Genomic DNA, 14,177 nt, shown 5'->3' with positions numbered 1-14,177 from the left:
TTTGAGTAAACTCGAGTTATTATACATCAGTGAACGCAGAATTTTACGCAGATTCCAAATCTGGGATTTAAATTCAGATCCGACAACAAATAACCGAGTTATGGCCGATCAAAGTTTCGGATAGTTGATTTTCATTTTTTCTCATTTTTCCCAATTTTCAAAGTTAAATATCTCGGAAACTATTAGAGATATTGAGATGCGGTTTGCGCCATCGTTTTTCTCGGCTCATTTTACGTTAGAAAAAGTGCTTAAAAGCCCAAAATTCGATAGTCGATTTTTCGCGAAAAAAAATTGCGACTCAAACGATGAAAATTTTTATTTTTTTTTATTTTTGACCATAACTCGTAAACCGTTTGTTCGATCGATCTCAAATTGAGCCAGTAGATAGATTTCGAGCTCCTCTTTCGAATGATATATAATACAAAGGTATTAAACGTCGTTTTTACATTAAAAATAGTGATTGAAAATCACCCCAAAATGACCACTTCCAAACAGTTTTTGGTCAATGCTTTCTTTATTTCGTAGGTAAACTCAATAAATTTTGACTCATTTTACGCAGAATCTCACGCTGAATCCAAATCTGGAATTTAAATTCAGATCCGACAACAAATAACTGAGTTATGGCCGTTTGAATTTTTGGGTTGTCGCCAGATGGCCAAATTTTTGAAGGTTCCAAACAATTCATGCTCGATATCTCGAAAACTATTTCAGATATTGGAATGCGGTTTGCGGCATCGTTTTTCTCGCGATTTTTTACATAAGAAATCGTTTTTAGATTTTCCAAAAGTCGAAATTTGCAAATTTTCGCAAAAATTCATGACTAAAACTATGGCCAAACTTCTCATATCGATATCTCGCTTATTTTTTTGAGTAAACTCGAGTTATTATACATCAGTGAACGCAGAATTTTACGCAGATTCCAAATTTGGGATTTAAATTCAGATCCGACAACAAATAACCGAGTTATGGCCGATCAAAGTTTCGGATAGTTGATTTTCATTTTTTCTCATTTTTCCCAATTTTCAAAGTTAAATATCTCGGAAACTATTAGAGATATTGAGATGCGGTTTGCGCCATCGTTTTTCTCGGCTCATTTTACGTTAGAAAAAGTGCTTAAAAGCCCAAAATTCGATAGTCGATTTTTCGCGAAAAAAAATTGCGACTCAAACGATGAAAATTTTTATTTTTTTTTATTTTTGGCCATAACTCCTAAACCGTTTGTTTGATCGATCTCAAATTGGGCCAGTAGATAGATTTTGAGCTCCTCTTTCGACTGATATATAATTCAATGCTATTAAACGTCATTTTCATTTTGAAAACATTGATTGAAAATCACCCCAAAATGACCACTTCCAAACAGTTTTTGGTCAATGCTTTCTTTATTTCGTAGGTAAACTCAATAAATTTTGACTCATTTTACGCAGAATCTCACGCTGAATCCAAATCTGGAATTTAAATTCAGATCCGACAAGAAATAACTGAGTTATGGCCGTTTGAATTTTTGGGTTGTCGCCAGATGGCCAAATTTTTGAAGGTTCCAAACAATTCATGCTCGATATCTCGAAAACTATTTCAGATATTGGAATGCGGTTTGCGGCATCGTTTTTCTCGCGATTTTTTACATAAGAAATCGTTTTTAGATTTTCCAATAGTCGAAATTTGCAAATTTTCGCGAAAATTCATGACTAAAACTATGGCCAAACTTCTCATAACGATATCTCGCTTATTTTTTTGAGTAAACTCGAGTTATTATACATCAGTGAACGCAGAATTTTACGCAGATTCCAAATCTGGGAATTAAATTCAGATCCGACAACAAATAACTGAGTTATGGCCGATCAAAGTTTCGGATAGTTGATTTTCATTTTTTCTCATTTTTCCCAATTTTCAAAGTTAAATATCTCGGAAACTATTAGAGATATTGAGCTGCGGTTTGCGCCATCGTTTTTTTCGGCTCATTTTACGTCAGAAAAAGTGCTTAAAAGTCGAAAATTCGATAGTCGATTTTTCGCGAAAAAAAATTGCGACTCAAACGATGAAAATTTTTCAATTTTTTTATTTTTGGCCATAACTCCTAAACCGTTTGTTTGATCGATCTCAAATTGAGCCAGTAGATAGATTTCGAGCTCCTCTTTCGACTGATATATAATTCAATGCTATTAAACGTCATTTTCATTTTGAAAACATTGATTGAAAATCACCCCAAAATGACCACTTCCAAACAGTTTTTGGTCAATGCTTTCTTTATTTCGTAGGTAAACTCAATAAATTTTGACTCATTTTACGCAGAATCTCACGCTGAATCCAAATCTGGAATTTAAATTCAGATCCGACAACAAATAACTGAGTTATGGCCGTTTGAATTTTTGGGTTGTCGCCAGATGGCCAAATTTTTGAAGGTTCCAAACAGTTCATGCTCGATATCTCGAAAACTATTTCAGATATTGGAATGCGGTTTGCGGCATCGTTTTTCTCGCGATTTTTTACATAAGAAATCGTTTTTATATTTTCCAAAAGTCAAAATTTGCAAATTTTCGCAAAAATTCATGACTAAAACTATGGCCAAATTTCTCATATCGATATCTCGCTTATTTTTTAGAGTAAACTCGAGTTATTATACATCAGTGAACGCAGAATTTTACGCAGATTCCAAATCTGGGATTTAAATTCAGATCCGACAACAAATAACTGAGTTATGGCCGATCAAAGTTTCGGATAGTTGATTTTCATTTTTTCTCATTTTTCCCAATTTTCAAAGTTAAATATCTCGGAAACTATTAGAGATATTGAGATGCGGTTTGCGCCATCGTTTTTCTCGGCTCATTTTACGTTAGAAAAAGTGCTTAGAAGCCCAAAATTCGATAGTCGATTTTTCGCGAAAAAAAATTGCGACTCAAACGATGAAAATTTTTCAATTTTTTTATTTTTGACCATAACTCGTAAACCGTTTGTTCGATCGATCTCAAATTGGGCCAGTGGATATATTTTGAGCTCCTCTTTCGACTGATATATAATTCAATGCTATTAAACGTCATTTTCATTTTGAAAACATTGATTGAAAATCACCCCAAAATGACCACTTCCAAACAGTTTTTGGTCAATGCTTTCTTTATTTCTTAGGTAAACTCAATAAATTTTGACTCATTTTACGCAGAATCTCACGCTGAATCCAAATTTGGAATTTAAATTCAGATCCGACAACAAATAACTGAGTTATGGCCGTTTGAATTTTTGGGTTGTCGCCAGATGGCCAAATTTTTGAAGGTTCCAAACAATTCATGCTCGATATCTCGAAAACTATTTCAGATATTGGAATGCGGTTTGCGGCATCGTTTTTCTCGCGATTTTTTACATAAGAAATCGTTTTTAGATTTTCCAAATGTCGAAATTTGCAAATTTTCGCAAAAATTCATGACTAAAATTATGGCCAAACTTCTCATATCGATATCTCGCTTATTTTTTAGAGTAAACTCGAGTTATTATACATCAGTGAACGCAGAATTTTACGCAGATTCCAAATCTGGGATTTAAATTCAGATCCGACAACAAATAACTGAGTTATGGCCTATCAAAGTTTCGGATAGTTGATTTTCATTTTTTCTCATTTTTCCCAATTTTCAAAGTTAAATATCTCGGAAACTATTAGAGATATTGAGATGCGGTTTGCGCCATCGTTTTTCTCGGCTCATTTTACGTTAGAAAAAGTGCTTAAAAGCCCAAAATTCGATAGTCGATTTTTCGCGAAAAAAAATTGCGACTCAAACGATGAAAATTTTTATTTTTTTTTATTTTTGACCATAACTCGTAAACCGTTTGTTTGATCGATCTCAAATTGGGCCAGTGGATAGATTTTGAGCTCCTTTTTCGACTGCTATATAATTCAATGCTATTAAACGTCATTTTCATTTTGAAAACATTGATTGAAAATCACCCCAAAATGACCACTTCCAAACAGTTTTTGGTCAATGCTTCCTTTATTTCTTAGGTAAACTCAATAAATTTTGACTCATTTTACGCAGAATCTCACGCTGAATCCAAATCTGGAATTTAAATTCAGATCCGACAACAAATAACTGAGTTATGGCCGTTTGAATTTTTGGGTTGTCGCCAGATGGCCAAATTTTTGAAGGTTCCAAACAGTTCATGCTCGATATCTCGAAAACTATTTCAGATATTGGAATGCGGTTTGCGGCATCGTTTTTCTCGCGATTTTTTACATAAGAAATCGTTTTTAGATTTTCCAAAAGTCGAAATTTGCAAATTTTCGCAAAAATTCATGACTAAAACTATGGCCAAACTTCTCATATCGATATCTCGCTTATTTTTTTGAGTAAACTCGAGTTATTATACATCAGTGAACGCAGAATTTTACGCAGATTCCAAATTTGGGATTTAAATTCAGATCCGACAACAAATAACCGAGTTATGGCCGATCAAAGTTTCGGATAGTTGATTTTCATTTTTTCTCATTTTTCCCAATTTTCAAAGTTAAATATCTCGGAAACTATTAGAGATATTGAGATGCGGTTTGCGCCATCGTTTTTCTCGGCTCATTTTACGTTAGAAAAAGTGCTTAAAAGCCCAAAATTCGATAGTCGATTTTTCGCGAAAAAAAATTGCGACTCAAACGATGAAAATTTTTATTTTTTTTTATTTTTGGCCATAACTCCTAAACCGTTTGTTTGATCGATCTCAAATTGGGCCAGTAGATAGATTTTGAGCTCCTCTTTCGACTGATATATAATTCAATGCTATTAAACGTCATTTTCATTTTGAAAACATTGATTGAAAATCACCCCAAAATGACCACTTCCAAACAGTTTTTGGTCAATGCTTTCTTTATTTCGTAGGTAAACTCAATAAATTTTGACTCATTTTACGCAGAATCTCACGCTGAATCCAAATCTGGAATTTAAATTCAGATCCGACAAGAAATAACTGAGTTATGGCCGTTTGAATTTTTGGGTTGTCGCCAGATGGCCAAATTTTTGAAGGTTCCAAACAATTCATGCTCGATATCTCGAAAACTATTTCAGATATTGGAATGCGGTTTGCGGCATCGTTTTTCTCGCGATTTTTTACATAAGAAATCGTTTTTAGATTTTCCAATAGTCGAAATTTGCAAATTTTCGCGAAAATTCATGACTAAAACTATGGCCAAACTTCTCATAACGATATCTCGCTTATTTTTTTGAGTAAACTCGAGTTATTATACATCAGTGAACGCAGAATTTTACGCAGATTCCAAATCTGGGAATTAAATTCAGATCCGACAACAAATAACTGAGTTATGGCCGATCAAAGTTTCGGATAGTTGATTTTCATTTTTTCTCATTTTTCCCAATTTTCAAAGTTAAATATCTCGGAAACTATTAGAGATATTGAGCTGCGGTTTGCGCCATCGTTTTTTTCGGCTCATTTTACGTCAGAAAAAGTGCTTAAAAGTCGAAAATTCGATAGTCGATTTTTCGCGAAAAAAAATTGCGACTCAAACGATGAAAATTTTTCAATTTTTTTATTTTTGGCCATAACTCCTAAACCGTTTGTTTGATCGATCTCAAATTGAGCCAGTAGATAGATTTCGAGCTCCTCTTTCGACTGATATATAATTCAATGCTATTAAACGTCATTTTCATTTTGAAAACATTGATTGAAAATCACCCCAAAATGACCACTTCCAAACAGTTTTTGGTCAATGCTTTCTTTATTTCGTAGGTAAACTCAATAAATTTTGACTCATTTTACGCAGAATCTCACGCTGAATCCAAATCTGGAATTTAAATTCAGATCCGACAACAAATAACTGAGTTATGGCCGTTTGAATTTTTGGGTTGTCGCCAGATGGCCAAATTTTTGAAGGTTCCAAACAGTTCATGCTCGATATCTCGAAAACTATTTCAGATATTGGAATGCGGTTTGCGGCATCGTTTTTCTCGCGATTTTTTACATAAGAAATCGTTTTTATATTTTCCAAAAGTCAAAATTTGCAAATTTTCGCAAAAATTCATGACTAAAACTATGGCCAAATTTCTCATATCGATATCTCGCTTATTTTTTAGAGTAAACTCGAGTTATTATACATCAGTGAACGCAGAATTTTACGCAGATTCCAAATCTGGGATTTAAATTCAGATCCGACAACAAATAACTGAGTTATGGCCGATCAAAGTTTCGGATAGTTGATTTTCATTTTTTCTCATTTTTCCCAATTTTCAAAGTTAAATATCTCGGAAACTATTAGAGATATTGAGATGCGGTTTGCGCCATCGTTTTTCTCGGCTCATTTTACGTTAGAAAAAGTGCTTAGAAGCCCAAAATTCGATAGTCGATTTTTCGCGAAAAAAAATTGCGACTCAAACGATGAAAATTTTTCAATTTTTTTATTTTTGACCATAACTCGTAAACCGTTTGTTCGATCGATCTCAAATTGGGCCAGTGGATATATTTTGAGCTCCTCTTTCGACTGATATATAATTCAATGCTATTAAACGTCATTTTCATTTTGAAAACATTGATTGAAAATCACCCCAAAATGACCACTTCCAAACAGTTTTTGGTCAATGCTTTCTTTATTTCTTAGGTAAACTCAATAAATTTTGACTCATTTTACGCAGAATCTCACGCTGAATCCAAATTTGGAATTTAAATTCAGATCCGACAACAAATAACTGAGTTATGGCCGTTTGAATTTTTGGGTTGTCGCCAGATGGCCAAATTTTTGAAGGTTCCAAACAATTCATGCTCGATATCTCGAAAACTATTTCAGATATTGGAATGCGGTTTGCGGCATCGTTTTTCTCGCGATTTTTTACATAAGAAATCGTTTTTAGATTTTCCAAAAGTCGAAATTTGCAAATTTTCGCAAAAATTCATGACTAAAATTATGGCCAAACTTCTCATATCGATATCTCGCTTATTTTTTAGAGTAAACTCGAGTTATTATACATCAGTGAACGCAGAATTTTACGCAGATTCCAAATCTGGGATTTAAATTCAGATCCGACAACAAATAACTGAGTTATGGCCTATCAAAGTTTCGGATAGTTGATTTTCATTTTTTCTCATTTTTCCCAATTTTCAAAGTTAAATATCTCGGAAACTATTAGAGATATTGAGATGCGGTTTGCGCCATCGTTTTTCTCGGCTCATTTTACGTTAGAAAAAGTGCTTAAAAGCCCAAAATTCGATAGTCGATTTTTCGCGAAAAAAAATTGCGACTCAAACGATGAAAATTTTTATTTTTTTTTATTTTTGACCATAACTCGTAAACCGTTTGTTTGATCGATCTCAAATTGGGCCAGTGGATAGATTTTGAGCTCCTTTTTCGACTGCTATATAATTCAATGCTATTAAACGTCATTTTCATTTTGAAAACATTGATTGAAAATCACCCCAAAATGACCACTTCCAAACAGTTTTTGGTCAATGCTTCCTTTATTTCTTAGGTAAACTCAATAAATTTTGACTCATTTTACGCAGAATCTCACGCTGAATCCAAATCTGGAATTTAAATTCAGATCCGACAACAAATAACTGAGTTATGGCCGTTTGAATTTTTGGGTTGTCGCCAGATGGCCAAATTTTTGAAGGTTCCAAACAGTTCATGCTCGATATCTCGAAAACTATTTCAGATATTGGAATGCGGTTTGCGGCATCGTTTTTCTCGCGATTTTTTACATAAGAAATCGTTTTTAGATTTTCCAATAGTCGAAATTTGCAAATTTTCGCGAAAATTCATGACTAAAACTATGGCCAAACTTCTCATATCGATATCTCGCTTATTTTTTTGAGTAAACTCGAGTTATTATACATCAGTGAACGCAGAATTTTACGCAGATTCCAAATTTGGGATTTAAATTCAGATCCGACAACAAATAACCGAGTTATGGCCGATCAAAGTTTCGGATAGTTGATTTTCATTTTTTCTCATTTTTCCCAATTTTCAAAGTTAAATATCTCGGAAACTATTAGAGATATTGAGATGCGGTTTGCGCCATCGTTTTTCTCGGCTCATTTTACGTTAGAAAAAGTGCTTAAAAGCCCAAAATTCGATAGTCGATTTTTCGCGAAAAAAAATTGCGACTCAAACGATGAAAATTTTTATTTTTTTTTATTTTTGACCATAACTCGTAAACCGTTTGTTCGATCGATCTCAAATTGAGCCAGTAGATAGATTTCGAGCTCCTCTTTCGAATGATATATAATACAAAGGTATTAAACGTCGTTTTTACATTAAAAATAGTGATTGAAAATCACCCCAAAATGACCACTTCCAAACAGTTTTTGGTCAATGCTTTTTTTATTTCGTAGGTAAACTCAATAAATTTTGACTCATTTTACGCAGAATCTCACGCTGAATCCAAATCTGGAATTTAAATTCAGATCCGACAAGAAATAACTGAGTTATGGCCGTTTGAATTTTTGGGTGGTCGCCAGATGGCCAAATTTTTGAAGGTTCCAAACAATTCATGCTCAATATCTCGAAAACTATTTCAGATATTGGAATGCGGTTTGCGGCATCGTTTTTCTCGCGATTTTTTACATAAGAAATCGTTTTTAGATTTTCCAAAAGTCGAAATTTGCAAATTTTCGCAAAAATTCATGACTAAAACTATGGCCAAACTTCTCATATCGATATCTCGCTTATTTTTTAGAGTAAACTCGAGTTATTATACATCAGTGAACGCAGAATTTTACGCAGATTCCAAATCTGGGAATTAAATTCAGATCCGACAACAAATAACTGAGTTATGGCCGATCAAAGTTTCGGATAGTTGATTTTCATTTTTTCTCATTTTTCCCAATTTTCAAAGTTAAATATCTCGGAAACTATTAGAGATATTGAGCTGCGGTTTGCGCCATCGTTTTTTTCGGCTCATTTTACGTCAGAAAAAGTGCTTAAAAGTCGAAAATTCGATAGTCGATTTTTCGCGAAAAAAAATTGCGACTCAAACGATGAAAATTTTTCAATTTTTTTATTTTTGGCCATAACTCCTAAACCGTTTGTTTGATCGATCTCAAATTGAGCCAGTAGATAGATTTCGAGCTCCTCTTTCGACTGATATATAATTCAATGCTATTAAACGTCATTTTCATTTTGAAAACATTGATTGAAAATCACCCCAAAATGACCACTTCCAAACAGTTTTTGGTCAATGCTTTCTTTATTTCGTAGGTAAACTCAATAAATTTTGACTCATTTTACGCAGAATCTCACGCTGAATCCAAATCTGGAATTTAAATTCAGATCCGACAACAAATAACTGAGTTATGGCCGTTTGAATTTTTGGGTTGTCGCCAGATGGCCAAATTTTTGAAGGTTCCAAACAATTCATGCTCAATATCTCGAAAACTATTTCAGATATTGGAATGCGGTTTACGGCATCGTTTTTCTCGCGATTTTTTACATAAGAAATCGTTTTTAGATTTTCCAAAAGTCGAAATTTGCAAATTTTCGCAAAAATTCATGACTAAAACTATGGCCAAACTTCTCATATCGATATCTCGCTTATTTTTTAGAGTAAACTCGAGTTATTATACATCAGTGAACGCAGAATTTTACGCAGATTCCAAATCTGGGAATTAAATTCAGATCCGACAACAAATAACTGAGTTATGGCCGATCAAAGTTTCGGATAGTTGATTTTCATTTTTTCTCATTTTTCCCAATTTTCAAAGTTAAATATCTCGGAAACTATTAGAGATATTGAGCTGCGGTTTGCGCCATCGTTTTTTTCGGCTCATTTTACGTCAGAAAAAGTGCTTAAAAGTCGAAAATTCGATAGTCGATTTTTCGCGAAAAAAAATTGCGACTCAAACGATGAAAATTTTTCAATTTTTTTATTTTTGGCCATAACTCCTAAACCGTTTGTTTGATCGATCTCAAATTGAGCCAGTAGATAGATTTCGAGCTCCTCTTTCGACTGATATATAATTCAATGCTATTAAACGTCATTTTCATTTTGAAAACATTGATTGAAAATCACCCCAAAATGACCACTTCCAAACAGTTTTTGGTCAATGCTTTCTTTATTTCGTAGGTAAACTCAATAAATTTTGACTCATTTTACGCAGAATCTCACGCTGAATCCAAATCTGGAATTTAAATTCAGATCCGACAACAAATAACTGAGTTATGGCCGTTTGAATTTTTGGGTTGTCGCCAGATGGCCAAATTTTTGAAGGTTCCAAACAATTCATGCTCGATATCTCGAAAACTATTTCAGATATTGGAATGCGGTTTGCGGCATCGTTTTTCTCGCGATTTTTTACATAAGAAATCGTTTTTAGATTTTCCAAAAGTCGAAATTTGCAAATTTTCGCAAAAATTCATGACTAAAATTATGGCCAAACTTCTCATATCGATATCTCGCTTATTTTTCAGAGTAAACTCGAGTTATTATACATCAGTGAACGCAGAATTTTACGCAGATTCCAAATCTGGGATTTAAATTCAGATCCGACAACAAATAACTGAGTTATGGCCGATCAAAGTTTCGGATAGTTGATTTTCATTTTTTCTCATTTTTCCCAATTTTCAAAGTTAAATATCTCGGAAACTATTAGAGATATTGAGATGCGGTTTGCGCCATCGTTTTTCTCGGCTCATTTTACGTTAGAAAAAGTGCTTAAAAGCCCAAAATTCGATAGTCGATTTTTCGCGAAAAAAAATTGCGACTCAAACGATGAAAATTTTTATTTTTTTTTATTTTTGGGCATAACTCCTAAACCGTTTGTTTGATCGATCTCAAATTGGGCCAGTAGATAGATTTTGAGCTCCTCTTTCGACTGATATATAATTCAATGCTATTAAACGTCATTTTCATTTTGAAAACATTGATTGAAAATCACCCCAAAATGACCACTTCCAAACAGTTTTTGGTCAATGCTTTCTTTATTTCGTAGGTAAACTCAATAAATTTTGACTCATTTTACGCAGAATCTCACGCTGAATCCAAATCTGGAATTTAAATTCAGATCCGACAAGAAATAACTGAGTTATGGCCGTTTGAATTTTTGGGTTGTCGCCAGATGGCCAAATTTTTGAAGGTTCCAAACAATTCATGCTCGATATCTCGAAAACTATTTCAGATATTGGAATGCGGTTTGCGGCATCGTTTTTCTCGCGATTTTTTACATAAGAAATCGTTTTTAGATTTTCCAATAGTCGAAATTTGCAAATTTTCGCGAAAATTCATGACTAAAACTATGGCCAAACTTCTCATATCGATATCTCGCTTATTTTTTAGACTAAACTTGAGTTATTATACATCAGTGAACGCAGAATTTTACGCAGATTGCAAATTTGGGATTTAAATTTAGTGTCTTTATGATGTCATGGCTTTTGTAGTATCAGAGGAAGATGAACACCTAAAACTATTTGGTTTGTTTTAGTCGGAAAAAGAAATGAGCACTGAAATGTCCGACAAGCTGGCTGCGGTTACATCAGCATATAAAAACAACAATGATCTACAAGAATTGAAGAAGTCGTTAAATGAGATATTTTTGAGGAAGCGCCACTTGCGAAGGACTAACCTTGGCTCTTGGCTCTTGGATCAGTTGGAATTAGAGCAATAATCAATTACCATTAATTAAGAATGGATAGTTTCGTCCATTTCAGATTGTTTCCCTCGTCTTTTTTAGGTAAGCCAACAAACATGTTCCTAATGAAACTTTTTCACACTTTTTGCAAGAAGGAGGGAGAGTGTCGAGTTTGTGTTTTTTTATTTTATTAATACTCCTTTAGTTTAATTTGAGGGTATTGTTTTTTATCATTCTTCCTTATTCCTGCAAATGGTTTTGATTCAAAAATTGTAAGTTTTAAAAACAAAAGTTTAGCCCTCTGGTGAGAGGAGGCGTGAACTATCAACTTCGGCGTTATTCCGCTAGGTGGCTTTTATGGAAAAACTTCTCTCACTTTTCGGTGTAAATAAATACAATAAACTACTTAACTTGTTAATTTTAACCTCAGAAAAACGAATCTGAACTTTGATTTAAGATTTACGACTTTGTTAATATTTTATTTAATATTATTTATGGACTAAAGACTGTTGACGCATGTCCTAGCTTCTATGCTTCGTTGACAGATTGCTTGACGCGGGAAATTGAATTTTAAAATTTTTAATTTGCATTTTCTCAAAAAATCTTGCAGATAGCGAGGAACGGAGACCAAAAATGGATGTGGAAATGTCAAATTATGCCATGTGCATAGTTTCGTGTCGATCTGCGAACTTTCGCGTTTTTCGCCAAAAAAAGTTCAAAGACTAAACATCATGGATTTTTGGCGATTTCGACAAAAAATAAAATCTCTTTGAAACCGACTTTTTCCATCAATTTGGACCTCAGGAACAAGAATCCGTCAAAGATTTTTCGATCCGACGCTCCGTTAATGTTTTATTAATTTTTCAAACTTTTATTTGGTTTGCAGTTTTTCGATGAAAATTAAAGCAAGAAAATCCTCTTTTTATTAATTTTGTCCTCAGGAGTAAGAATCTGAAGTCTGATTTAACATTCACGACTTGGTTACGATTCTATTAATTATTTAAAAATGGTATTGTGTCTCTATCTTAACGTATGTCTTAACTTGAATATTTTGACAGCACACATTGAGGTTATGTTCATGATTTACTAAACTTATTTTCAGAGTACAACAAATGATTAACAACGATCCTGCTTGCACAAGAGACTACCAAAATTCTTTACTGTTTACTTTCTCGTTCTTCTGGGCATGGTAGCAAAGAAATTACACAAGTTAAGAAGTTCATTTGAAGCTATTTTTAGTTGGAGTTGATTTGCAACAAATTGATGGGTCTTATTGAAATTTTTAAACGCAGGTAAGCTGAAAACTGTTTGAATTCCAGCCTTGAAATGTTTCGTGGTATTTCAGGTTCCAACTTCATTACCAGAGTTTATTATTAAGAGACTGAATCGATGGATGATACCCATAGCCTAAGATGTCGAAAAGGCGGTTGTCGTCGCTCAACGCTAAAGGACTCTGCATGTTATTGCACAGAATTGAAGAAACCACCCATTCAGTGCTCCCAGAGAACAGTGAATTGATCAAGGAGCATAACATCACGAAAAAGGTGATGAAAAAGGTTAAATTCAAAGTCAAATGTTCTTTTTCCAGTGGTTGAAGATGTCGTTCAGTGACTGGGAGATGTTTCAAGTGTTGCTGATTGCATTGCGGGAGCACGAAGTTTGCAATGTTGAGTCTACGAGCAGAAAACGAGTATTCTCCTCTAGAGAAGAGCCAAAGGAACTCAACCAACGGAAACAGAGCATCATCGAGATGCAGTTGTCAAGAAAGAAAATATGTACTACAAAGGCTCTGAAGGTCATCTGGTGTCTTGTGAGCTATTTTGTGAAGTCAAGGAAACATCATTTATTGGTTTCTTGAAAACGCGAGATCTGTTTGTTCAGGAAGGATGGAAGGTTTGTTTGTTTTCTTTTCTCTCCATTCATGGTCTCACCTTAATCTCTTAGTTGCAGCTTAACACAACTTTGTTGTCTTTCCTGTTGGTCAAGAAGCAGGCGCAATTAAAAGCTTTGCCGTGAAGAAACAGCAATTGACTGCACAGAGTAAGAAGAGTTTTTCAGGTGAGATAAACAAACATGTTCTTGATGAAACTTTTTTACACTTCTTGCAGGAAGGAAGATGGTGGAAGGCGTGATATTACATCAACACTCAACTCAGGCATAGGACTGATGCCGAAGAGAGGATGCGAAATCTCGAGGTTTTAGAGGCTAAACAACTCCGGACTGACCGGACTATCCAGATACTTTGGGTGACAGTGCGGCGCGCGCGCGCGCGCGCTGTCGACTGAAGAGTCTGTTGATTTCGCTCAAGGATGGAATCGAAAGCGATCATTTCTGTGTCGAAGCTCTTCGAAATCGGGGAAGACTCAAAACCAAACACAAGTTTAGATTTGTGGTTTTTCTTAAACTAATTTTGTTGATTTAGGAGAAAACGTTGCCAGAATTCGCCGACGAAATAAGAAAGTTGAAGGCGATGATCGTCAAACACGAAAACAGAATTCGAGCGTTGTTGTCTTATCATTTCTAAACAAGTGCTCAAATCGTTTGCAATTTTCGCTTCTACTTAATTATTATGTCATTTTTTATCACCCCAAAGTGGCTCTTTAATATATATTATCTACGATTGTTAAATGTCTAGT

General features: G+C 34.3%; 1 protein-coding gene across 2 annotated transcripts; it reads left to right on the top strand.

Annotated features, from left to right (window-relative positions):
- Window positions 1-12,430: 12,430 nt before the first annotated feature.
- LOC148165812 (uncharacterized) lies at window positions 12,431-13,575 on the top strand. 2 transcript variants are annotated; one of them, XM_088049652.1, is made up of 4 exons: window positions 12,431-12,833; window positions 12,887-13,085; window positions 13,130-13,434; window positions 13,486-13,575. In XM_088049652.1, exons 2-3 carry the CDS (start codon window positions 12,954-12,956, stop codon window positions 13,397-13,399), a joined length of 402 nt encoding a protein of 133 aa, XP_087905778.1. In that variant the 5' UTR covers window positions 12,431-12,833; window positions 12,887-12,953; the 3' UTR covers window positions 13,400-13,434; window positions 13,486-13,575. The 2 variants fall into 2 exon arrangements, with proteins under 2 accessions (XP_087905778.1, XP_087905777.1); XM_088049651.1 differs by lacking the exon at window positions 12,431-12,833 and having other exon boundaries at window positions 12,860-13,085.
- The last annotated feature ends 602 nt before the right edge of the window (window positions 13,576-14,177 follow it).

The sequence above is a fragment of the Gnatocerus cornutus genome, unplaced genomic scaffold (assembly GCF_029298725.1).
Source record: "Gnatocerus cornutus isolate USDA-ARS CGAHR unplaced genomic scaffold, icGnaCorn1.1 ctg00000201.1, whole genome shotgun sequence".
Taxonomy (NCBI): Eukaryota; Metazoa; Arthropoda; class Insecta; order Coleoptera; family Tenebrionidae; genus Gnatocerus; species Gnatocerus cornutus.
Note: the sequence above shows the minus strand (reverse complement) of the source record. Positions and strands in the feature narration are given on the sequence as shown.